This window comes from Nelumbo lutea, chromosome 7 (assembly GCF_056320005.1).
Source record: "Nelumbo lutea isolate HS-2025 chromosome 7, American lotus-T2T, whole genome shotgun sequence".
Classification (NCBI taxonomy): Eukaryota; Viridiplantae; Streptophyta; class Magnoliopsida; order Proteales; family Nelumbonaceae; genus Nelumbo; species Nelumbo lutea.
In genome coordinates, this window is record NC_142690.1 from 4,776,108 (window position 1) to 4,803,390 (window position 27,283).

General features: G+C 39.2%; 1 protein-coding gene and 1 pseudogene across 14 annotated transcripts in view; one reads left to right on the plus strand and one right to left on the minus strand.

The window, feature by feature from the left end:
• The window catches only part of LOC148844759 (ARM repeat superfamily protein), a 77,556-nt gene that overhangs the window by 28,354 nt on the left and 21,919 nt on the right, over positions 1–27,283 (plus strand). For 8 of the 14 annotated variants that reach the window (XM_088955254.1, XM_088955255.1, XM_088955262.1 and 5 more), the window contains 5 exons: positions 7,269–7,468; positions 7,564–7,716; positions 7,817–7,905; positions 8,284–8,431; positions 8,610–8,674. In XM_088955254.1, coding sequence (XP_088811380.1) covers positions 7,269–7,468; positions 7,564–7,716; positions 7,817–7,905; positions 8,284–8,431; positions 8,610–8,674 — 655 coding nt within the window. The remainder of the gene's footprint in view (positions 1–7,268; positions 7,469–7,563; positions 7,717–7,816; positions 7,906–8,283; positions 8,432–8,609; positions 8,675–27,283) is intronic. The other 6 variants (XM_088955257.1, XM_088955258.1, XM_088955265.1 and 3 more) reach the window with 1 other exon arrangement.
• Positions 19,365–20,725, minus strand: LOC148844760 (protein NRT1/ PTR FAMILY 4.6 pseudogene; annotated as a pseudogene).

Sequence of the window (27,283 nt, forward strand, 5' to 3'; positions counted from 1 at the left end):
ATATTGAAAAGACATGATACGAGAAAAATTTGTAACTAATGAACCGGTATCATAAAAGTGGTAACCAATCAGGGAGTATTTATTAAAATTCATGGGGAGGTTTTGATTGGTCAAAAGTCTTCCAAATTCATGTGCAATATATATTTTTCTTTTTGTTTAATATGGAGAATATATAATATTAATAGCATGCTCAAATTTTGTATAAATTTTACAAAAAATTCTATATTTTTATTTTACCATTTAATTCATGACGTAATAAAGGTTGCCTATTTGACAAGGAGGAAAATACAATTCTGATATATTTTTAGAACTTTTTTTTTTTTAATCTTGTAGTCAAATTAATTGGTTAGATTGGTCGATCCATCACCCAATCTGAATTCTAGGTCCATTTACCACCAACCCACTTTCTTGCTAAAAATCATTAACTTGGTTAATAACATGGTGACCTAACTAATTGAACCATTTGACCTAGTTAGTGTGGTCATGAACTCATGATTTAGACATTAATGTTATTTTTTCCTAATTATTTTTATCCCAACTTCATCATTAATGAAAATAATTCTTATTTATTTCATTTATTTTTTAGTACGATAAATATATAATATTAGAGATGCGCCCAAATTTTCCTACAAGGTTCTACATTTTTTTAGAACTTTTTGTATTTTATTATTTGATTATCACATCATGGACTGACCCATTTGACCTGGAAGATTAGGTTGTTGACCCGCTATCTAGATACCAAAATGAAAATGGTTTCATTTTTAGATCGGTTTTAAATTTTGTTTTTCATTAACATCATTATAAAAGATATTCTTGTTTATCACTTATTTTTGTTTAATATGATTAAAATATAATATTATAAATGTCTCAAAATTGTTCCATATTTTTATTGTTTTTCTATTTAAAAAAAAATATTTTTTTAACTATGACATCATGGGTTAACCCATTTGACCTGAATGGTTGAACCACTAACCCACCGCCTAGGTAGGAAAATGGTTTCATTCCCCTTATGTTTTAATTTGCACTTTCCATTTCTATCATTGGTAAAAATATTTCTTATTTATCATACTTATCTTTTTTTAATATGACAAATATATAACAATAGAAATTGCACTTTCTTTATTTTTTATATTTTTGTATTTTTATCTATTTTCATTTTTTATGGCATCATGGGTCAACCCATTTGATCCAAATGGTTGAATTGCTTACCTACCACCTAGATGGAAAACGTGGTTTCTTTTTTAGGTCTGTTTTAAAGATACAAGTTTTTATACCATTAAGATTGTTGTGTAAGGATTTAATTGGTGGAATTTATCAATTTAATGATAAGAAACAAAAGTACCTTAATGTACGATTCAATGAGAGAGAGAGAATGAGATTTAATGGCTTAAATATGGAACTTAATGAGAGGTAATTGAATGTACTGAATAGAAAATTTAATTACATTTTCTGCCCTCACAATGGAAGAGAACTCTTGTAATTTCATTAAAAAAAATTCAAGAGGGGTATTTTAGTCAAAAAGTTCCAGAAACCCAAGGCCTCATTCGCACTTTTTGTAGTAGTATAGATGTATGTTTCATTTTATGTTATATGATTTATTATATATACAAGTATTATAAAATGACATTATAATATAATATTTATATTTATATAAATCATAATTTATTATATATATATATTATATGTCATATGATATCAGTGTTTAAAATTCAACATAGAGGCTGACCCATTTTCCTTCCAGGTGGTGGGTCAATGAACAATTTGATTGGAATATTAGGTTATATTCTATCCTACATACAAGAAGAAGAAGAGGAGGAGGAGTTGGTGGTAGCAGTGACAGCTGAGAAAGAAAAATTCAACTCTCTCTCTCTCTCTCTCTCTCTCTCTCCTCTCTCTTGGCTTTTTAGAGTTAACAAATTTTAAATTTTAATAATCAAATAATACTTTCAGGTTTATCTGTATCATTAGAATGGTTAATGGAGACAAGTTTTGAATTTTAAGGATTATTTTAGATTTAATTATTTGAACACCCAAAGGCCGGGCCAAACTGTTCAATGGTTTAATTGTCTAGGCTGAATGGGTTTTGACCAAGTCAATGGTTTTTTATGGATTGCCATGTTTGGGGTTGAAAAGAACAATTTTGGCTTCCGGTTGACTGATTGAACAGTTCAACCATTCTAGTTAACAAAAGGTTGAAAACATTGTATAATATAGAATATTTTATAAATTAAATATAATATATTTAATGACTTAGGGCCAAAGCTTGGCCCAGGCTTGGGCTTAGGCCTAGGCTATGAGTCTGGATATGCTGACCACAGGACATTGCTTGTGTTTTGACTGTTGCTACAGTAGTCCGAACAGGAAGAGAAGAAGAAGAAGAGAAGAAGAAGAAGAGAAGAAGAAGAAGGGTCTGTCGAAAATCTGATGGGTTACCCATTCAGTCGACCCCCTTAATCTATATTAGGTTCTAATCATAGTTACAAAGACAGAAATGACCTTACTTAAGTGTGGGGCAGAGTAACTCTAATAACACTGCCACATAAGCAAGTTACTTAATAAACAGAAGAAGACTAAACTACCCCTATTCGGCACATCTTAACACTCCCCCTCAAGCTGGAGAATATATGTCATATAATCCCAGCTTGTTACATAGATAGTTCACTTTCCCTGAGTTTAGAGCTTTTGTAAACAAATCTGCCCGCTGGTCATTGGAGCCCACATGTTCTGTATTTATCTCTCTGGCAAGAACCTTCTCTCTCACAAAGTGGCAATCAACCTCTATGTGCCTTGTTCTCTCATGAAAGATATGATTGGATGAGATGTGTAGTGCAGCTTGGTTGTCGCAGTACAATTTCATAGGTTTATCCATTTGAAACCCAATTTCTTGTAGGAGATTCCTCAGCCACACTAATTCAAAGGTAGTGTGAGCCATGGCCCTATATTCGGCTTCAACACTGCTTCTGGCTACAACCGTCTGCTTTTTACTCTTCCATGTCACAAGATTTCCTCCCAGAAATGTGCAATAGCCTGTAGTAAATCTTCTGTCACTCACTGAGCCTGCCCAGTCTGCATTTGTATACCCAACTACTTCAAGTTTTCCTCCTGGTTTATACAATAGCCCACGGCCTGGAGCACCTTTCAGATACCTCACAATTCTAAGGACTGCATCCCAGTGAGGTATACGAGGGTTCTGCATGAATTGGCTCACCACACTGACTGCAAAGGAGATGTCGGGTCTCGTGATAGTCAGATAGTTCAGCTTTCCCACTAGTTGTCTATACCTTCCAGGATCTTCAACTATTTCTCCTGTATCACTGCTCAACTTAACATTTGGTTCCATAGGGGTCTCAACCGGTTTTGCACCTAACAGTTCTGTTTCTTACAATAGATCAAGGACATATTTCCTTTGGCACAGATTCACACATTGTTTTGACCTGGCAACCTCTATTCCCAAGAAATACTTTAATGTTCCAAGGTCATTTTTTTGAAAATGATTTTGCAGAAATACCTTTAGTTTGCCAATCCCCAATTTATCACTACCAGTGATGACAATATCATCCACATAGACCACTAATAAAATCTTCCCACCTTCTGAGTCATAGCTGAACACTGAGTGATCAACCTGGCATTGTTTCATTCCAAAACTCTTCACCACTTCGCTGAACTTCCCAAACCAAGCACGTGGAGATTGCTTCAACCCATAAATTGCTTTCTTCAGCCTGCACACCTTACCACCCTCCCCCTGAGCAACAAACCCAAGTGGTTGCTCCATATATACCTCCTCCACTAGATCACCATGGAGGAAGGCATTCTTTATGTCAAGTTGAAGGAGAGGCCAATCATACATAACTGCCAAGGAAATTAGGACACGAACGGAACCAATTTTAGCCACCGGTGAGAATGTCTCCATATAGTCCACACCATACACCTGTGAGTAACCTTTAGCAACAAGTCTGACCTTCAGACGCTCCACACTACCATCTGGCAAGTATTTCACAGTATACACCCATTTACAGCCCACAACATGCTTCCCAAGTGGAAGAGTTGTAAGTTCCAACGTTTGAGTATGTTGAAGAGCAGAAAGTTCCTCCTCCATTGCCCGCCGCCATCCAGGTGAACTAAGAGCTTCTTGAACATTGTTAGGTAGGGAAATAGAAGGCAAAAGTGAAACAAACTGGCGATGTGATGCAGAAAGACGAGATAATGAAACAAAATTGGAAATGGGATGGAGTGTGGAACTACGTTTACCTTTCCGTAAGGCAATGGGTAGGTCAAGATCTGAAGGTTCAGCAATAGGAGCCATGAGAGGATCCGCAGATGAGGTAGAAGTAGGAGGAGGGGCCGGTGTCGTTCGACGTGTATACAGTTGTTGGATTGGTGGTCGTTGAGTGGTGACCTGCACTGGATGAGGAGATGAGTCTACTCCAACAACAGCCTCTGGAACTGAATCACTGACAGGAAGAGGAAGAGGAGGTAAGGGTGAGGACAAGGGTGCTTCATGACTGGAGAAGAAGGGGACAGACTCAAAAAATGTGACATCAGGGCAGACATAGCACTTTCGGGCAATAGGATTGTAACACTTGTACCATTTTTTGAGTCCGAGAGTAGCCAAGGAAGACATTTAATTGAGCGTGCATCTAGCTTGTCTATTCCAGGACTCAGATTATGAACAAAGCACACACAACCAAAGACACGAGGAGTTAATGGAAACGGAGATAAAGTAGGAAACAAGATGGAGAAGGGGGACCGACCATGAAGAATAAAAGAGGGCATCCGATTAATGAGAAAACATGCAGTGAGTACAGCATCACTCCAAAACCGTTTAGGAACATGCATGTGGTGAAGCATAGACCGAGCAATTTCAAGAAGATGACGATTCTTCCGTTCAGCCACCCCATTTTGTTGAGGGGTGAAAGCACACGAGGTTTGATGAATAATGCCATGCTGTTCTAAATACTGTTGAAATGCAGTAAGAAAGTATTCACGACCATTATTTGAACGGAGAACTTTGATTGGAACACCAAATTTTGTGCGTATTTCAGCATGAAATTTTTGAAAAATGGAAAATAATTCACTTCTTTCTTTCATTAAGTAAATCCATATCATTCTTGAACAATCATCAATAAAGGAGACAAAATACTTGTACCCATTATAAGACTATTTTGATCGGATCCCGAACATCTGAGTGAACCAAAGAAAAAGGACTCAACATACAACTCTCAACTCTTGGACTGAAGGACACACGACGGTGTTTACCAAACTGACATGACTCACATTGTAAAACTGACAACTGACTCAATGATGGAACCAACATCTTGAGGACCTTGAGAGATGGATGTCCCAGTCGGCACATCTTAACAGCTTGCCACATTCACACAGCTGAACATTGGGAACATTGATCATATGAAGTACAAGAGATGTTCCTGATGTGCGGTTATGTAAACATGGTCAGCAGATCCGAACTCCCAGCCTATAGCCCTTATCATAGGTGCTAATCCGGGCCCATGATTATCCCCTAGTTATTTTCTTTTAAGTATGAAGCTATGCCTTGCATTGAGATGAAATTCAGTGTTATATAGCAAAGAGCATTGCTATTCTTTCAATTTATATGCATAGTTTTTGGTTGATATTCTTTCAATTTATATGCATACTTTTGAAAAGGGGGGGGGGGGTTCCCTGTTTTCTTTTTGTTGGCTTAATCTCCTGTTGCGGTATTTGGCTCGGGTGTAATCTTAACGCCCCTGTTCGGGTTGTATGTTGTTTTTTTATTTTATCCAAATTTTTTATTTTACTCTTCAAAGAAAAGTTTTTGGTATATAAAACTATGGAATTAACCTAGAATTTGGTTTTCTCTTAGTTAAATTTTATTGCTTAGGCAATCCCTAGCACCTAGGTGACTAGGGGTTCTATTTTTTGCCCAGAATTGCTTGCCTACATGCCTTGACAACCAAAGTAATGAGAAACTCAGCTACAGTCTACCTCGAATAATTGGGGCTCCATTCTAACAGAACTTCTCTCTTATTGGGCCTGAACAAACTATTAATACTTTACTAACATTATTTCCAAAGGTACCTTCATATTAATGAGATATCTGGGTTCCCAATGCAATAGCAATTTAATTGAAGGGGATTGACCAAGACAAAACTAGCAACTGCTAGTTGAGGATAATGCTGTTAAGCCCTTCCCTACTCATAATTCCTTTTTATCTTGATATCTAATGAAATTATTTACCACCTTTCAAAAAAATCCTTCTTATCCAATGGCCTACTATAAATTTAAGTGGGTCAGTCGAGGCCTCTTTCATCATTGCCTTCATGGAAAAAGAAAGTCCTAGAGTTCCTTCTTTGTGCATAGTATAGAATCACATGCATAAAGGGCCCCAAATGGATGAGATTTTGACTCGGTCAGAATTCATTCCATTTAATCCGGACTCTAGTATTGATCTAACCTAATCAAGTTGAAGTTGGATTTGGAAAGTTGGTCAGTTTATTAATTGGATATTACTCTGATTTGATCAGTTATGTTCTGGTCTAGTTGAATTATATGCATCTGTACATGTATATTGATGCATGTATTATGCCTTTTTTTTGATCAATTGCATGCATTATGTCTTTTTTTTCGTCAGTTGCATGTATTATGTCTTTAATGGTGGATAGTTACATTATTGCGGGTTTATGCCTTTTTTTGAAAGAGATAAATGTAACAAATTGTATTAATACTAAAAAAAGGATTTGTATGTAGAAGGATGTAAAATATGAACAATAGTTATAAACTGACAGCCTCTGAAGCCAAAAACTACCCTGACAAATAGCTGCAGCTATAGCATTCATATCTCTATCGTTTCATCTGATTTGAGCTCTCAACAAATGATTTCCTTTAAGATGCTAATGTGTAATGTTATATGTTGAGTAATTGGTCTAGGATCCTACCCAAAATTGCATGTCCCATACTTTTCCACCACAGCCAGTCTCTTCCAAGGTTTTCTTTTGTTTCCCTCTCCCCAAACCCCTCCAAATAATATAGAAGCTTGTTGTCCTTGGACTTGTAGGATCATTTTATGTGGCCTGCTCTTCCATGGTTTTCTTCAATTACTCCCTACTATTATTTTTGCCAGGGTTTATTTTGACTATTACTGTGTAAGTTTCTACTTGCATTAGGCTAGTGGGAAGCTAGATTTCTATATAATAATCCAATTGCAGATTTATGTTCTTTTAGTTCAAGTATCAAAAGTGTGCTTTTTAATAATGACCACATCATCTCTCTTGAAGCTTCAATGCATTGATGAAGATGTGATAGAGATAGCTGTATGTATCTTAAAAGAAACCATTTTTAAGAAAATTTCAAGTGGAAGATGTCTTTTTGACACACGTCAATTGGAAGCAGTGATGCCCTTACTGCTAAACCTTTTGGATGAGAGGGATAGCCCAACAAGAGCTGTTGTTATGCTCACTGCAGAATGCTGTTCAATGTATCCTTATATTTTTTCATTGGTTTCCATTTGTGCACCAATTTCATGTCTCAAATGTTTTATATTTGGAGTTCAAACTTGACTTATGCAAAAAGGTTTGCCAAAAGTGGAGATGGCTGGTGTGTTCAAGAAGTTTTAAAGCGTCTTGTTTCTGGAAATCTCTCTCAAAGACAAAATGCTATGAATGTAGTTTCGGAGCTTATCCATATATCATTGGATTCAGTGAACTTGCTTTCTCACTCAATGTGGTATATGTTTTTGTGCACACTTAGGTCCCTCCTGTTCTGTACTTTTGATATATTTTCCCTAGTGCTTGTATATGAATCTTCTGTGCCCATGAATATGCAGGCAAGATATAGCAAACCACTTGCTGGAGTGCCTTGAAGATAAAGAGCTTACCCTTCGTGTACAAGCATCTAATTTGTTTCCAAAGATTGGTTAGTCTTCACAGCATGGATCTTCTAGTTTTGATTTCTAGCTATAATCAGAGAAATTTGACAGAACATTAAAAAGAAAGAGAAGGGAGGAAAGGCTTGCTGTTATGATACTGTTTAACAATACTCTCTTACATGTGTTATTAATAAAATTCATGATGTCCACCTCTCCGCCGGTTAGAGGACAAAAACTTGGAGTGTGTGTGTGTGTGCATATATATATATATATATATATATATATATAGAGAGAGAGAGAAAAGAGAGAGAGAGAGAGAGAGAGAGAGAGAGAGAGAGAGAGTTTTTAGTATTGTTTGACACCTGTAGAAGTCTTGTAAAATAGTGTTTTTCTTTGACTGACATTCCACTCATTTCTTTTTGCAGATCCTCCTTTTGTTCTGCCCAAATTAGTTCACCTTGTTTATTCACCGAATAAAGCTGTACAATCATCTGCTAGTGATGCACTTATTGCAGTGCTCAAACATCATAACCAGAACCTCAAAATGATGGTTCTTCTGCTTGACTGTCTCAGGTTTTTATATATATATTCTCAATTCCCAGATCAAAAGTGTTAAATAACTAACTAACTAAATAAATAAATAAAAAGAAATGGATGGTTCTTGGAAGCTATTTCAGGAAATCTTTTGATCAGTTGCAGTTGTTAAATTAATGTGATTGTAGAAATTTGATGTATTTGTTTATTTTTGCAGCAACCTGTCTAAGAGCATTGATCTTCCAAAAGTTCCAGGTGAAATAGAAGGTGTGTCCCCAAGTGGTAGGATGTCTCAATTGGACGAAAGCCACATGATTGACATGTTTCAGATTTTCAGTTATTCGTTTAATTACAGAATTTCTGTAGTGTTTTAAGAGGATAAAGCCTGGGCTAGGAGACAAGAACTTTTTTCAACAAACAATGGATTTATTAGTCAGTTAAAGGATGGGATACACAGTTAAGTGCCCAGCATCACAAGATTGGGCTAGCCTTTGCTAGCCCCCATCTTTTATAAATCCCCACCTTGGGGAATTAAACCCCAATATAGTTGGTTTCTAGTTGCTCTAATGTTTTGCTGGTTCATCAGTCAAAGAGTTTATGGATCTCAATGTCCATATATAATATGTATTTAATTCTCTATCTAGCTCCTCTATCTCCCTGAGAACATGTTTGTACTTCCACAAGCCTGTCCATCTTCTGGTGAGCCACCCCATGATCAAGCATGTGTCCCTTTCCACCACCAAGTTTGAGAGATTTATATATATTTTTCCGATCTTAGCCCCTTCTGCCTGTTAGACAGTGTATGTCCTTAGCTACAATCAACATGATGTACATTATGACATTTATTGTAAATGAATAAAGTACATATTTGATTCATGTTATTGTGATGTGTTTCTGTGTAATACCTTTAAATTGGACACATATGAGATTCGTGTTAGTTTAGAATCTTCACAGCCGTTGGATAGATTTGGGGAGATTTATCCTGCCAAGGCTGACATTGATGTGTCACTAAGTTGGTTGGGGTGGCTTGTCTCAGATACCAGGGTGAGACTTGAGGTACATGTAGTGTGGGTATTCTTGAAAACTTGACCTGAACCAAATTCCAATGATTGCCCTAGACCTTGGAGATGGATGAGCAAAACTAAAATGTTACACCTGACCCCTAGACTCGATTATGGTATTACACTAGGTGCCGGATTGGGTTATTTTTGATATGCCAATAATTGAAATCCTTAGAGGGGGTCAAAACCTGGGTTTGTTGGGACAGTCCGAGAATTCATCTGAGTGGGTGATCATAGTGACAGGATCAACCTCTTTATTGGACAAAGTGATCGATCGGGGAAATGCACTCTCTCTAATGGAAACCTAAACTACCGGCAGTGGATTTCAAATGTGTTTGAAATTTGGTTTTGCAAAATATATTTATATAAAAATATACTTATATATTATAGTTTCAAATTGTTTGCAAAAAGTTTTAATTCTCGGGATCCATGTGAGTAGAGAGTGCAACACTGTACCTTGCAGCCGGGGGAGATGTCCTCTCTTGTTGGGCAGTGTTTGATCATTAAGGGTTGAGAGGTTAAGTGTAAGACCATTGAGGGTTATACCCGATGGGCTAATCTTGCATTTGCCCACAGTCCTTGGGCCTTCATAAGATGACTGGACCCAATGACCATTTAGTATAAATGTTGGGCCCATTAAAAGCCCATGGTGATGCACTTAGGGGTTCATTGTGTCCTATAGTGAATCCGGCTAGGACTTGTAACTAAAGCTAGGCTGAACCCATGTGGCTGATGTATAAATCAATGATAGGGTCCCATGCCATACAAAGAGAGCCAAGCTAGCCAGCATTAAAAAGGAAGTGAGCATTAAAGCTTAATGGGCCTAAAGCCCATTTCGAACTGGGTTAATTGGATTAATTAAATAGGGGCGAATCTGAGTATGGATCAACAGATAAGGAAAAGAGGATAACTCTTATCCACTTAAAGAGTCCAGATCCAAATAGAGATTTGGATCAGAGAACTTCTAATTTGATTAGGAATAGCTGATCTTGATCTACAAATAAGATAAGGGGTCCTTATCACTTAAAGAGTTCAAATCCAAATAAAGATTTGGATCAAGAAACTCCTATTTAGATTAGGAGATTATCTCTTTAAGGCTATATATAGAGCAGGGCGGATCTGAAAAGGTACACATAGAAGACAACACTGTTTGACTGTTTTTGCCTTCAATTCTTTCTCTCCATACTCTTGTTGCCCTACCCTGTTCGGTCTCCATTTATTGGAATTGATCAAGATTAGATCTTGATATTGTTTCTTGCTAGAAGAAACAATTCTGAACCTGTGCTCACTACCCCATTCGATTTTTGCTAAAGAATTAGAAGTTCTTGGTGAAGAAATACCTGCTAATCCTACCTCATCCTAAGCTACGTCATCTTCAGTGGAGGGAGGATTTGGTACATTCTTTGGGCGTGAACACCTGCGTTGGGAGGAGCATTTTGCGTGGATTCCGTATCAGGTATACCTCTCCCTAATCTTGGTTTCAGATTTGGTCTAGTTTGGTTACAAGAACGAACCTTGAAAATGTAGTTTTCTAAATTGGGAATACGATTCTCGGATGGGAGTAAAGAAATGTTTGAAAATTTGCCCAACCTTCCTGCAGGGTTCGGCCATCCATATGATGGATCTCCCATCCCTTCACTGCCTGGTTTGTATTTCAATTACCAATGGATCCAGAAAATACACCTAATTTGTTACCTTTACAGTCTCTAAAGATGCCTTCTATTCCCGAGATTACTATTTTTTGGATAATTTTGGTGAAGTCTTAAATACAGATTCTTGGGTTTGAAGACTTCATCCATCAAAGTTTGGTGAAGTTAGAGGGAGGAGGAATCCATTGTAGAGATGCTATCATCCTTCTCAAGGAAGAATTCATTAAGGATGTCATTGACTGAAAATCTTTGAAAACCGTTTAAGATTTCACCCAATAAGCCACTTTTAGAGTGATGTTTCATTGATGGTAGCTCTATTGTTAGATTTCTCTTCGAATATTCTAGCATTCACCTTATCCCAAATATACCACAAACTTCCAATGATTTATGGAGGAGTTTACTTGCAACCAAACAAAAAAAAAGTCTTAATTCTTAAATACTAGATACAAAAGGATAGGTGATCAAAGAAGGTGATGCATTGTTTCACAACTTGATTCACACAAAAAACAAATATTAGGTCAAAGTTTAGATGTCAGGGTAAAGCAAAAATAGTAGAGAAATTCTGATAAGTAATATGCAAATATCAATCTATTATATATACTAAGGCTAGAAGGGCCTCCGTCAAGACGACGTGGCCTTCTCTTCCCGCATGATAAGGTATTCGTATTGAATTCTTTCTTCTCGTGCGAAAATCTCTTATAGCAGGATAAGGTATCCACACGTGAAATATTTCTTCACATGACATCTCTTCCTGGTGAGTTGTCTTCTCCGGCTCTTGTCCATGGCTACCTCCTTCGCCTATCTTTCCTGGTGAGTTGTCTTCTCTGGCTCTCGTCCATGGCTACCTCCTCCGCCGTTCTCATGCAAACAACATCCGAACAAAACCTCTCTGCCCATCCCACCAATGCAGGCATCTTTTCTTCGCCGGAAATTACTGATACATTGTTCGTCTTCTTCCTCAATAGAACGCAAAGCGGCAGCACCAAAGTCATTCTCACCTCTGGTTCCACTCCGTTTTTTTCTTTTTTGTTCTTTCCATTCTCCCGCCCATCCATCTTGCGACCACTGCTCATCTTCCCTATAGAGAGATTGGGCCGAATGGACCCTAGCCCATTAGTGTCTTTCTTAGTAGTTCTTTCTTGTTATGTTTTCTTATTGGGCCTTTAGCTCTAGTTTATGTTTTCTAAGTATAGTGCTCATGTGGACGCCTACTTAAGGGCAATCTTGTAAATTATTTAACTTAAGTAAGTTTATTAAAAGATTAGTGGGGGAAAGAGGAGATTATCGAACTCTTCATTTCTTTCTCCTTTCTTCTCCAATCTTCCTTCTTCTTCTTGCTGTCTTCTTCTCCTCTCTTTTGCTTTAATCTGAAATATTCTGCTAATTTTATTGGTTTGAATCACATCTTGGTATCAGAGTGGGTCTCCCTTCCGTTTTTCCCTTTTTTCTTTTTTTCCCATACACTTTTTTTTTTTCTAATCGAAAGGTGTATGGAGAGATAAATTGCTGATTATTCAGAGATCTTGTTTGCTTAGTTGGTAGATGGTTTGGAGAGTCAAACTCTGGCCGAAGATTGCCAAGAAAGTGGGACTGTAGATTTTTTTCCCAAAACCCTAGCCGACTAGAGAATTTCTAGTTACGGGTTTTAGAGGCTGTTTGAGTGTGGCGCTCAAGGCTTGGAGGGTTCCTTTTTATCTCCAAAAGTGGGTGGATGCAGTTGGAAGTGGTTTGGATAGCTTTGGTTTGAGCGTCTACCACTTTTCTTTTTCTCCTCGGAGGCCAGGTACGGTGAAACCCTAGTTTTGGGACTTTTGAGTGCTTGACTGACCTTAGTTAGGTCTATTAAGGTTGAAAACATTGTTTTTTGATTTTCGTTTGGTTGATGGAGCAATCTGAAAGTGAGGCAAAGCAGATCCTGGTGTCAGAGGTTGGTCCTGTAGATTCCATTCTGATAGGAGTGACTACAATTAAACTTGACAGAACAAATTACCTTGCTTGGGCACAATCTATTAAGATCCATGTCTGTAGTAGAGGTAAACTAGGGTTTCTAACAGGTAGTAAGGTGATGCCGGATGAGAATGATCCTACATATGAGAAATGGATGTAGGATAACTACATAGTTATTGGGTGATTGGTAAATTCTATGCAGCCTCACATAAGTCAACACTATATGTGGATGGCTTCAGCCAAGGAGATTTAGGATAGTGTGATAGAGACATACTCAGAAATTAAATTTTGTAAGGGCCTACAAACTGAAGAATGATGTGAAAAATTTAAAACAAGGGGAGAAGAGTGTGGCCGTCTATTATTCGATGTTGAAGTCACTATGGCAGGAGATAGATGTTATGGAAGCATTTGCATGGGAAAGCACCAAAGATGCAAAAACTTTCAGGAAATTTGTGGAAAGAAACAGGGTGTTTGAGTTCCTTACTGGACTCAATCTTGAATTTGATACTACAAGGCAGAATATCCTGGCTAAGGATGAAGTGTCACTTGCTTAGGCATACTCTATGGTGAGTAGTGAAGAGTGCCGGCGACAAGTACAGCTACAGACCTTACCTCCTCCAAAACATTTTGCACATGTTGGAGTAAAACCAAAGGGGCTAAATGAAAAAAAAGGAGGTGATATGTGAATACTACAAGAAGCCGAAACATACTAAGGATTCTTGTTGGAAGCTTCATCTAGATCTTCCTGAGAGGTTTTGGAACAACAACAACTTTAAGAAGGGTGGTTAGTTTGGAAAGCCCAAGAATGCAAATGTTGCTATAGTATTTGAATGCGAAGAAAAATCTGCTGTGGAACAAATGGCGGCAGTGAAGGCAGAATTTGAGAGGTATGGGAAGTTGATAAACCACTTGGAGTTTACTATTGCATCTTCCTCCTTTGGCACCCCCTCTACATCCACTTTTTCCCATTCAGGTATTCATGCTTCTGCAAATCATGCTACAACCTTAGGTAATCGTAGAATTCCTTGGATCATAGACTCTGGTGCATCAGACCATATGACTAGCATACCCAACCTTTCGGGTAGAGAGAAGATTTCTCTTGCTGATGGGTCTCTTGCTCCCATCTCTGGCAAGGGGAGAAGATTTTAGCACTTATACCCCCTGCCCAAGCAATCGAAAAATAGCCATTGCAGATGGTTCCCTTACTACCGTAGCTGGCCTTGGGGATATCCATATTAATCCATCACTTACACTAAAAAGTGTCCTTCATGTTCCAAAATTGTCCACTAACCTGATATCCATCCAAAAACTCACCCATGACATGAATTGTAATGTGCTTTTCTATCCTTCTTACTGTATATTTCAGGACCATGATTCGGGGAAGAGGATTGTACTTGCTAAGGAGAAGAATGGACTCTACTATCTTGAAGAATCGTGCAAATCAAATATTGTCCAGGATAAGTTATCTCTGTCATTCCTTTCATCATCCAACAAAGACACCATTTGGCTTCATCACTTTAGACTAGGACATCCATCTTTTGGAATTCTGAAAACTATGTTTCCCTCCTTGTTTAAAGGATTGAGTGTTGAATATTTTCATTGTGATGTGTGTGAATTTGCAAAACACAAGCGTGTGCCCTTTCCAATCAGTAACAAGAGAAGTTCAGTCCCATTCTTTTTGATCCATAGTGATATATGGGGACCCTCCATAGTTCCAAATGTGTCTGGCTCACGATGGTTCGTCTCTTTTATTGGCGATTGCACTAGGGTCTCTTGGATCTTTCTTCTTAAATCTAAATCAGATGTAAGTAGTGTACTCCCAAATTTCCATAACATGATCCAAAATCAGTTTGGGGTCAGAATCAAAAGATTTAGATCGGATAATGCACAAGATTATTTCAACCAAACTTTATCCCCGTATTTTCAAAAAGAAGGGATTATCCACGAATACTCCTGCATTAATACTCCACAACAAAACGGAGTAGCAGAAAGGAAGAATGGTCATCTACTAGCTGCAACCCGAGCCTTACTTTTCCACCAGCATGTTCCAAAAACCTATTGGGGGGAAGCTGTGCTTACAACTGCATACATTATAAAACGATTATCTTCAAGGGTGTTGGGATTTAAAACACCAATGGAAACACTTTCTCAGTTTTATCCCGATCTACGTACAACAAATAATCTCACCCCAAGAATCTTTGGATGCACTGCTTTTGTCCATGTTCATACCCATAATAGAGGGAAGTTAGATCCAAGAACCATCAAGTGTATTTTTGTGGGTTATTCGTCCACCCAAAAGGGTTATAAGTGTTACCACCCACCTACTAAAAAATTCTTTATCTCTATTGATGTCACTTTTGAAGAAAAAACACCATATTTCACTCAACCTTATCTTCACGGGGAGTCTTTGTCATTCATTGAAGATAAGGATAGAGAATTGTTCCCGCTTGGTCTACCTACAGTTTCTCAACACCCAAACTCAGCATCTATACCAGTTCAATCCGTATCTGCACCTATCGATCCACCTCAAACCAAACCAACTTCTTCACCCATTCATACCAGACCCATGGCAGAGAATGATGAACTTTGTGACTCTATGAGATTGCAGGTATATTCAAGAAGAAGAAACCAGAATCCTAATCTTGTGCAGGTTCAAGATTCAACTCCTAATCCTGAGAATGAGGTAAATACAGTTCCAGAAATTTCTTCTGAATTAGCATCTGACCAAGATCTTCCTATTGCCCTTAGGAAAGGCACAAGAGAATGCACTAAACATCCCTTATATCCCTTAGCAAATTTTGTGTCCTTTAAAAAATTCTCACCATCACAGGAGTTTCCTAGTTAGTCTAAACACCATTCATATTCCTAATACTTTATCTAAGGCATTATCTGATGAGAAATGGAAAGATGCTATGAGAGAAGAGATGCAGGCTCTAGATAAGAATCAAACATGGGAAATTGTTGACCTACCACCAGGAAAGAAACCCGTGGGCTGCAAGTTGGTTTTCGCAGTAAAGTACAAGTCGGACGACTCTCTAGAAAGATACAAGGCAAGACTCGTGGCAAAAGGATATACACAAACCTATGGTGTTGACTATTAGGAGATATTCGCTCCAGTGGCTAAGATGAATACAGTAAGAATTTTGTTGTCACTAGCAGCTAACTTCAACTGGTACTTGGAGCAATTTGATGTAAAGAATGCTTTTCTTCACGGTAATTTAGAGGAGGAGATATACATGGGTATTCCTCCGGGCTTCAAAGGAAATCTAAAAGGAAATAAAATTTGCAGGTTGAAGAAAGCACTATATGGTCTCAAGCAATCACCTAGGGTGTGGTTTGGAAGATTTACTAGAGTTATGCTTGCCATCGGATACAAACAAAGTCAGGGAGATCATACACTTTATATAAAGCATTCGGATGCAGGGGGAGTCACGACTCTTCTGGTATATGTCGATTACATAATTGTGACAGGAAATGATGAAAAGGAGAAGGAAGCCTTGAGAAGATGCCTAGTCAGAGAATTCGAAATAAAAGAACTTGGGAGATCGAAGTATTTTTTAGGGATTGAAGTAGCTCATTCCAGAGAAGGCATCTTTTTCTCACAACAGAAATATGTAACAGATCTTTTAAGAGAGACAGGAAAGTTAGCATGCAAGCCATCCTCTACACCGATTGAGCCAAATCACAAATTGGGAGAAGCAAATGAAGATCTAGCCGTGAATAGGGAAATGTACTAAAGATTAGTAGGAAAACTTATATATCTTGTCCACACAAGGCCATACATAGCATATGCCGTGAGCGTGGGTAGCCAGTTTATGCACAACCCGAAAGAGGTTCACCTATAGGCAGTCTATAGGATACTACATTACCTAAAGGCTAATCCTGGCAAAGGAATCTTGTTTAAAAGAAACACTGGATTAACCCTAGAGGCATACACCGATGCAGATTATGCAGGCTCTCCCATGGATAGGCGGTCCACTACAGGTTACTGTACGTTCCTTGGAGGAAATCTTGTGATATGGAGGAGTAAGAAGTAGAATGTGGTAGTTAGATCAAGTGCGGAGGCAGAATTCAGGGCAATGGCTCAGGGAGTATGTGAATTACTATGGCTCAAGATAATTTTGGAAGACCTAAAGATCAGATGGGAAGGTCCAATGAGATTATTCTGTGACAACAAGTCAGCTATTAACATTGCTCACAATCCCGTCCAACATGATTGGACAAAGCACATTGAGATAGATAGGCATTTCATAAAGGAAAAGTTGGATAGCGGATTAATTTGCACTCCATACGTCTCAACGAATGGTCAACTGGCAGATGTGTTGACAAAAGGGCTTTGTAGTGTGGCATTCCAAGGACTTATCTCCAAGCTGGGAATGAAAGATGCATACTCACCAGCTTGAGGGGGAGTGTTGGAAAGTAGAAGATTGACTCTCTGATTGATTCTTCATAATTTTAGGTCCATCAGTTTAGGAAACTTAATTTTCTAGAATCATGGGATATCCTAGAATCATGGGATACTAATTGGAGAATCCCACTGATATAGAAATTAGTTTTTTAGGAAAAGTTAGTTTCCTTTTTTATCACCCTATAAATTAGCTCTGTAATTCTATATAAAGTTGTGTATATGCTCTTTCCAAGATAATACAATCAATTCATTTTTTCTCTCAAATTTTCACAGACCCTTTTGATTGTCTATGTTGATGATATTGTGGTAATGGTAATGATACTTAGTAAGTTCATCTCAAAAGCTTTCTTAACACTGAGTTTGAAATTAAAGACTTGGGAGAACTCAAATATTTCTTGGGAATTGAAGTTGCTAGATCTAAGGATGGTATCTTCATTTCTCAGCAGGAGTATGTTCTTGATCTCCTTGCAGAGACTAGCAAACTGGGGGCTCGACCTGCTTTTACTCCTATAGACCTAAATCATAAGTTGTTAGCTATTGAAGGTGAATTGTTGCCTGATAAGGGAGTGTTCCATAGATTGGTTGGGAAGTTATTATACCTTTGCATGAGATACACATTTAGCAGCCAGTTAGTGTAATCAGCTAGTTTATGCATTCTCCCAGAGATACACATTTAGCAGCTGTTGAGAGAGTTCTGTGCTATCTGAAAGGGACTCCAGGGAAAGGTATCTTGTTTGCTAAGCATGGACACATGAAGCTGGAAGCATACACTGAGTTTGACTGGGCTGGATGTATTGATGATAGGAGCATGGTTTAAAGTATTGATACGATACGCCCCGTATCTGGCATATCGTATCGTATCTTTTGAAAAAGATACACCCTCGAAACACTTGTTATAGGTGTTTCGGGAACCCACCTTTTTTTAATAAAAAAGCTATTTTTAGCTTCCCAAAAACCAAGATTTGAAAAAAAAAACTAAAAAATAGTGTTTCGTGTGTTTCTAAGTACCAATACAATACTGCCGATACGTAGTAGCGTATCAATACTTTGAACCTTGGATAGGAGGTCCACTTCAGGTTACTGTGCTATGGTAGCAGGGAACATTGTATCATCGAGGAATAAGAAGAAGTTTGTCGTGGCAAGATCCTTAGCTGAAGCGGAGTACAGGGCAATGACATGTGGAGTTTTTGAACTTTTGTGGTTGACATCACTTTTAGATGAATTGGGTATAGACTGTAAGAAGCCAATGATGTTATATTGTGACAACCAGGCTGCCATCAACATTGCACATAATCCTGTTCAACATGACAGAACTAAGCACATTGATGTTGACAGGCATTTTATATGAGAGAGAGTTGCCTCGGGAGAAGTCTGTCTACCATTTGTTGCTTCTGAAGAACAATTGGCTGATGTTTTGACAAAAGGTGTTCCTAAAGGAAAGCTGGTTCACTATATAAGCAAGCTGGGCATGATGGATATCTATGCTTAGCTCGAGGGGGAGTGTAGAGAGACTGGGCCGAATGGGCCCTAGCCCATTAGTGTCTTTCTTATTAGTTCTTTTCTTCCTTGTTATGTTTTCTTATTGGGCCTTTTCTTTATGGGCCTTTAGCTCTAGTTTATGTTTTCCAAGTATAGTGCTGATGTGGACGCCTACTTAAGGGCAATTTGTAAATTATGTAACTTAAGTAAGTTTATTAAAATATTAGTGGGGGAAAGAGGAGATCGTCGAACTCCTTTTTTTTCTCTTTTCTTCTCCAATCTTCCTTCTTCTTCTTGCTGTCTTCTTCTTCTTCCTTTCTTTTGCTTTAATCTGAAATATTCTGCTAATTTTATTGGTTTGAATCACATCTTTCCCTGACCTTGCGACAACCTGCCCCATTCAAGTGTAGTGGAGACATTGGTGATAATCAATAATACTTTGAATCAATACCTAAAGGAAAATTCATAGCATAAATTACTGCTGGCCCCTCCGTGAAGAAGAATTCGAGAAAACCAGCCAAGGTGAAAAGGTTAGCCAACCCAAGGAACAAGTACTGCAGTGCCACCCAAAAGAAAGTGATAGGTAATGGTTTGTTTGAGTTGAGCAATCCAGTTTCGGTCTTCTGCTTTATCTCCACCATAGCTGCTACTGCCATGGCGACAATGGACAGAACCAGCCCAATACCGATCCGTTGCAGATGAGATATCTCCATCTCTGTTTTGGTCACTTTCCTAGCAAATGGGATGATGAGATGGTTGTAGACTGGTGCAAGGATCATGATGAAGAGAACAGGGAAGACATGGAGGGAGGCTGGAGGGATCTTTAGGGAATTTAGTTTTGTGTTTATTGTTGCTGCTTGTTGAACAGAGAAAGTCGAGAGTTGGGCAAGGCAACAGTTTAGCACGATGGTGCAAGCGAAGGTTGGGAGGATTTTCAGAACAATCTTGACCTCTTCTACTTCCACCGTAGTACATTCTAGTGCTGGGTGAGCAGGCTTGTTCAAAACAGCTCTATTAAGGAAAATGAGGCCTTGGGTTGGTGTTTGAACCTCAGCCTTTTCTTTGGACTTGCCGTCTTCTACTTTCAAACTGCTCTGGGCCAGGTTGGAAGGGATTGTGGCCATGCTTGCAACAGCATTACTTGGGCTCTTACTAAGGCATGTGTTGTTGCAATTTGCTGCCACCACAACCTGTTCGACGAAATTATGTTTGATTTTGATACAACGACAATACAAGAATACGTGCTGTATGCATGGCCTACTACAAGCAGAGGTGGGGTATGTGCACTGGTAGCTAAACAGTTTCTTGATTTTGGACTAGCAGGCGTTTGAATTCATACCTTGGATATGGTTGTAAGTGGACTTCTGGTGGTTTAGTTCCTGTAAGTAGTTGATCCAGCGAGGAAGATGGGGATGGACAAAAATATGGTCATAGTGGAGATACCAAGTCCCCATTTGCACCCTTTGTTGTCTTCGACCCAAACCACCAATGTGACTGCAATCAGTGCACCACAGGAGAGGCAGGACACAAAGTAGTTGAAGAAGGTAGACCTCTGCTTTCTTCCCTGTGGGGTGGTCTCATCGAATTGCTCAGCTCCGTGTGCTGGCAGTGACCCTTTTATTCCACCAACTCCTAGAGCCACCAGATAGAGGCCTCCAAACAACAAGGCTGCTTTCCCGCCGCTGACATCTTCTCGGCAGTGTATGTTATCGTCGGTCAGGTTACATGTTGGAGGTCTGAGAGATGGCAAATGAGCTTGCAGCGTGAGTATCACTAGACCTTGTTCCAACCATCAAAACTGATTAGCCTTTTGCAGGTGCCACTTAATTATCATGTCTTTTTAATTTGTTTATACGCGATTCATTAACAAACTAAAAGCTCTTTGATTTTGATTTACTTGGCAGTTGGCACCATCCCTCATCTATGGAGATCGGGTGTCTGGAATTGGAATGCATATCCATGCTCCATCATCCACACAGTCAAACACTCATCCTATATATCAAGCTAAGTTTCACCATAGGCCATAGGGGATACAGTCTATAAAGAGAAGCAGAAGACACTACCATTTGGCTGCAGATTCTTCTGGACATTAGCAAACACTTAATTAGGACACAGTAAGGTCAGCATGGACTTAAGTTGATAGATGAGGGGTGGTGCCATTATGGGAGGCATGGCTACCAAGTGCAAAATTCTTAGCAACCAATTATATACAAGCCCGTGCTGACCCGTGCTGAGCACGGGTAACTCCGCTAGTATGTATATAAGAAGAAAACCAGTTGAAGAATTTTCTTGTATAACAAGAAAAATAAGAAGGAAGAAGAGGGAAAGATCTGTTCAACTTGATTGCATGCAATCAAGTTGGCAATCTCTCAAAATTCTGCAGTATAGAGGCAAAAGGTGATTTGAGGGTGGTGGTGAACTGTCTAAGGGAACAGGGGCAAGAACATTGGCAATACCAATAAATCTTGAGGGCAATCAAGAGACTGACAAGAATTATAAAAAAGGAACCAAGAGACTGACAAGGCAATCAAATTACTGCTTTGTGGGTGTATAGATAAGCCAATGGCTTTGCTGATACTTTAGCAAAGCAAGGAGTAAACAGGGAACAATTATTTTGGGGCCCATTAGATGTAGAGTCTATGTGAAAATTTGATTTTAGTCTCGGTGGCTGCCCAGCCTAGTTCCTTCATTGCTTTTAAGAAAGATCAGTTATTCATAAAAAAAAAAAAAAGAAAAGAATAGTCTAGCCTAGCAACCAATGATATTGCTTCCTTAATATGGTCCAAGAAGCTGCCAAGGCCCAGTGATGTTTTGCAAACCCCTTCCCCCACTAAGTTCTCATACCTCAACAAGTAGCCAATTAACCATCCTTAAGTACCAGCAGCACATTTCCTTCATGGGCCCATGGCTCCTAAATGATCTGCGAATACCTGAAATCCTAGAGTTTCCAATGCTATAGCCATCAACATTCAACTTAATGTGATCACTGTTCACTAGGCGTGAGGACAAATGTTGAAGCCAACAATTTCTATGATAAATGTTGTAAAGAGACTAGGCCGAATGGGCCCTAACAGCTGCTTGTGTGATGTCCTTTATTTTTATCTTTTATTTTATGTTGATGGGCCACACTTAATGGGCCTGTTATTTGTTCTTGTTTATTTTTTTTATGTAATTGCCAAGCTGGCCGCCCACTTAAGGGCATACTTGTCATCATTAATTTTTAGAGATTAATAAAATAGGGTTAGAGGAGAAGGGTGAATGATTCAACTTCTCTTACCTCTTCTCTTCGACATACACAGCTCTTGCACTATTGTTCAGATCTGATTTGCACTGTTAATTACTAGTATTAAACCTGATATTAGAAGACTGATTCACATCTTGGTATCATAGCGGGTACAATTCTTCTTTTTTCCTTTTTCTTCGTTCCTATACACTCTAAAATCAAGAGAGTGTATGGCCGAATCTTGCAAGAAGTGATGCTGTTTTGCTGCTGCCCGAAACCCTAGCCAACTAGAGATTTTCGAGGTTACCAGGAAAGGTGAAGCTTGGGTGTGGTGCTCTGTGCTTGAAAGGTGTCTTGTGACTGTTAAAGGAGGGCGGTTCAGGTTAGGAAGAGTTTGGGTCAGTCTGGTTGGTGTGACACCATCTTCTCTCTTCCTCCCATCTGTTGGACGGAGCAAAACCCTAGTTTTTCAAGCACCCTATTCCTGGTTTGACTTCAAGTAAGTTTGCATAGCAAAATTCTCAGTTCCTTGATTTCCGTTTGATTAATGGAGACATACGGAAGTGAGTTCAAGCAGGTGCCAGTTTCTGGACCTGCTCCAGTAGATTCTGTTTTGACTGGGGTTACCACGATTAAGCTAGATGGGACGAACTATCTTGCCTGAGCACAGTCTATAAAAATTTATGTTTGTAGTAGAGGAAAACTCAGGTATCTCACAGGCAGTAAGGTGAAACCCGAAGAGACAGATCCTGAATTTGAGAGATGGATGCAAGAGAACTATACCATTATAGGATGGTTAGTTAACTCTATGCAACCTCATATAAGCCAACACTATCTCTGGATGTCTTCTGCTAAGGAGATATGGAACAGTGTAACTGAGACTTATTCACTGAAACTGAATGTAACCCGAGCGTACAAATTGAAAAGTGATGTGAAGAACCTGAGAGAGGGGGAGAAGAGTGTAGCAATCTACTACTCTATACTGAAATCCCTATGGCAGGAAATTGATGTTATGGAAATTGTGGTATGGGAGAGTAAAAAGGATGCTGAAATGTACATAAAGCTGGTGGAGAGAAATAGGGTGTTCGAGTTTCTCAATGGACTCAACCCTGAGTTTGATATTATCATACATAATATTTTGGCCAGAGATGAGGTTACTCTATCACAGACATATGCCATGATAAGTAGTGAGGAAAGTAGACGACAAGTTCAATTGCAGAGTCCACCTACAAAACACCTTGCACATGCGGGAATGAAATCTAAGGGGCCTACTGAAAAGGGGGAGCAAGTGTGTGAATATTGCAAGAAACCACGACATACCAAGGACACCTGCTGGAAACTTCACCCTGGACTACTTCTTGAGAGGTTTAAGAACAATCCTAAGAAGGGCAGTCAAGGGGGAAAACTCAAGACTGCTAATGTTGCTACAGTACCTGAAGGGGGAAGGAAGGAGAGTGAGAATACATCAACCATTGAGCAGTTGGCTGCAATGAAGTTAGACTTTGAGAAGTATGGGAAGCTCCTAAATCACCTGGAAGCTACAGTTTCTTCAGCTCACCCTTCCAATAGTACATCCTCTTCATTGGCTTTTGCTCACTCAGGTACATATGCCTCAATAAATCATGCTTCAATTTCAGTTTATCATAAACTCCCTTGGGTTATAGATTCCGGTGCATCAGACCATATGACCAACCTATCTAACCTTTTTTGTTCATATCATCTCCTCTCTGGGAAAGAGAAAATATCCCTTGCCGATGGGTCACTTGCCCCCATCTCTGGTAAAGGAGATATAAAGACCTCTGACACCCTATTCTTATCTTCTGTTCTCCATGTTCCTAAGCTTAACACAAACCTTTTATCTGTTAGTAGCTTAACAAAGTCCATGAATTGCAGCATAACCTTCTTTCCCACTCATTGTGTTTTTCAAGACCTGTAGTCTCAAAGGACGATTGGGAGTGGCCTTGAGGCGAACGGAATATACCTGCTGGACACACCAAATCAAGCCTTGGGACCACCTCATGGAGTTGCTTTAGAGTCAGTTGTGTCAGAGTTTGTTAACAAAATTTTGTTATGTCATTTTCGGTTTGGTCATTTGTCTTTATCTGCTTTAAGTCATCTGTTCCCAGATATGTTTAAAGGAGTGCCTTTATCTAGTCTTCATTGTGAGTCATGTGAGTTAGCAAAGCATTGTAGACATTCCTATTCAATCAGTAATAAAAGATCTCTTTCTCCTTTCCATATTGTTCACTCTGATGTGTGGGGGCCTTATCACATGCCATCCATGGGGGGCTACCGGTATTTTATCCTTTTTATTGATGATTGTTCTCGTTATATTTGGATTTATCTCATGAAATCCCGGGATGAAGTACCTAATATTGTGAAAAATTTTCATGAACTCATCCTCACCTAGTTTAATACTCGTATCAAAATATTCTGCTCTAACAATGCTAAGGAGTATTTTGAGAAAACCTTCTCCACCTATCTTGAAACTTTTGGGGTTATTCATCAAAGTTCTTGTTCCTACACTCCACAACAAAACGAGTGGCTGAAAGAAAGAACAGACATGTGGTTGAGGTTGCCAGATCCCTTTTATTCGCATCCCATGTTCCTGTAAGGTTTTGGGGAGATGCTGTTCATACTGCTACCTACCTAATCAACCGTATGCCCTCCAAGGTCCTTGGCTTTAAAACCCCCTTTAGTCTTCTCTTCCTGGATGAGGATCTCTTTTCTCTCCCTCTCCGTGTATTTGGGAGTACTTGTTATGTGCATATTCATAGTCACCAAAGGCATAAATTTGAACCTAAGGCTCATAAGTGTGTGTTTCTGGGATATGCCTCTACACAAAAGGGTTATTGTTGCTTTGATCCAATTCGTGGCACCCGCTTTGTATCTCGAGATGTCACTTTTGTAGAGTTGACTCCTTTCTTTAGTATTCCTCCTGAGGGGGAGACATCTGATGAACCCTTTGCTATGTCTCCAGCTGTTCCTCTTCCCATCCCTTGTGAGTCTGATCATGGGGTGTCCACCTCTGCCACTGGACCCACCCCTGATCCTCCTCTTGCTTTTGCTCCTAATCTCCAAAGGTGTTACCAAAGGCGGAGATTTAGACATATGCAGGTTGTTTCCGCTCCTTCAAAGAGCATCTTGCCACTCCCATAGTTCCTGAGGAAACAGGTCAACCCTCTATCGGCCCACCTTCGACTGTCCCTGACCTTGACGTTCCTATTTCTCTTCGCATGGGCAAGCGGAAGTGTACAGCCCATTGCATCTCCAAACATTTATCTTACAACCTTCTCTCTCCTTCTTACTACTCATTTCTTGCTTCTGTTTCTTCACATGTGATACCCAGGTCTATACCAGAAGCATTATCTCAACCTTAATGGAGGAATGCTATGATGACTGAACTTGAAGCATTATATAAGAACCATACCTGGGTTATTGTGGACTTGCCGGAAGGGAAGGAACCAGTGGGGTGTAAATGGGTGTTTACCATTAAATATCACTATGATGGCTCGATTGAGAGGTATAAGGCTAGGTTGGTTGCCAAGGGTTACACCCAAATGTATGGCATTGACTATCTTGAGACCTTTGCTCCTGTAACTAAGATGACTTCAGTTAGGGTCTTGCTTTCTCTAGCAGCTACCTTTGACTGGCCCCTACACCAGTTTGATGTTAAAAATGCTTTCTTGAATGGATATCTGCATGAAGAAGTCTATATGTCTCTACCTCTAGGGGTGTATGAGAAAGAAATGAAAGGCAAGGTATGTAAACTACACAAATCCATTTATGGTCTCAAACAATCTCCTCGGGCTTGGTTTGAGAGACTCCGGGCTGCTCTTGTCTCCTTTGGCTACATTCAAACACAATCTGATCATACATTGTTCTTGAAGAGAAATAACACTCTGGTCACCTTCTTGATTGTTTATGTTGATGATATTGTGGTCACGGGTAATGACATTGAAGAGGCCAGGAAACTAAAAGGATTTCTCAATTCTGAATTTGAAATCAAAGACTTGGGAGACCTTCGGTATTTCTTGGGCATTGAAGTTGCTCGGTCTAAGGACGGTATTTTCATATCTCAACGCAAATATGTTCTTGATCTTCTTTCTGAAACTAGTAAACTTGGAGCTAAACCCATCTCCACTCCCATTGATCCTAATCATAAACTTTCTGCCACATATGGTGAACCTTTGTCTGATAAGGGAGTGTTTCAGAGACTGCTTGGGAAGTTGTTGTTTCTTTGCATGACTCGGCCAGATATTTCCTATGCAATAAGTGTTATTAGTCAGTTTATGCATTCACCTAGAGATACTCATCTAGCTGCTGCAGAAAGGGTTCTGTGCTACTTGAAAGGTACTCCAGGGAAAGGTATTCTATTTGCTAAGCATGGTCACATGAAGCTGGAGGCCTTTACTGATGTAGATTGGGCAGGATGTATGGATGACAGAAGGTCCACCTCTGGTTATTCTCTGGTTGCTAGGAATATTGTGTTATGGAGAAGTAAGAAACAATCAGTAGTTGCTAGATCCTCAGCTGAAGCAGAATACAGGGCAATGGCTCATGGTGTGTCAGAACTACTATGGCTACGATCCCTTCTAGAGGAATTGGGGGTGGATTACGAGAAACCAATGATGCTCTATTGTGACAACCAAGCTGCTATCAACCTTGCACATAATCCTGTTCAACATGACAGAACTAAGCACATTGAGGTTGATAGGCACTTCATAAGGGAAAGAGTCTTTTCAGGAGAAGTTTGTTTGCCATTTATCACATCAGAAGAGCAACTGGCTGATATCTTGACCAAAGGAGTTCCCAAAGGGAATTTGACACACTATATAAGCAAGCTGGGCATGATTGACATCTATGCTCAGCTTGAGGGGGAGTATAAAGAGACTGGGCTGAATGGGCCCTAACAGCTGCTTGTGTGATATCCTTTATTTTTATTTTTCATTTCATGTTGATGGGCCACACTTAATGGGCCTGTTATTTGTTCTTGTTTATTTTCTTTATGTAATTGCCAAGCTGGCCGCCCACTTAAGGGCATACTTGTCATCATTAATTTTTAGAGATTAATAAAATAGGGTTAGAGAAGGGTGGATGATTCAACTTCTTCTTCTCTTACCT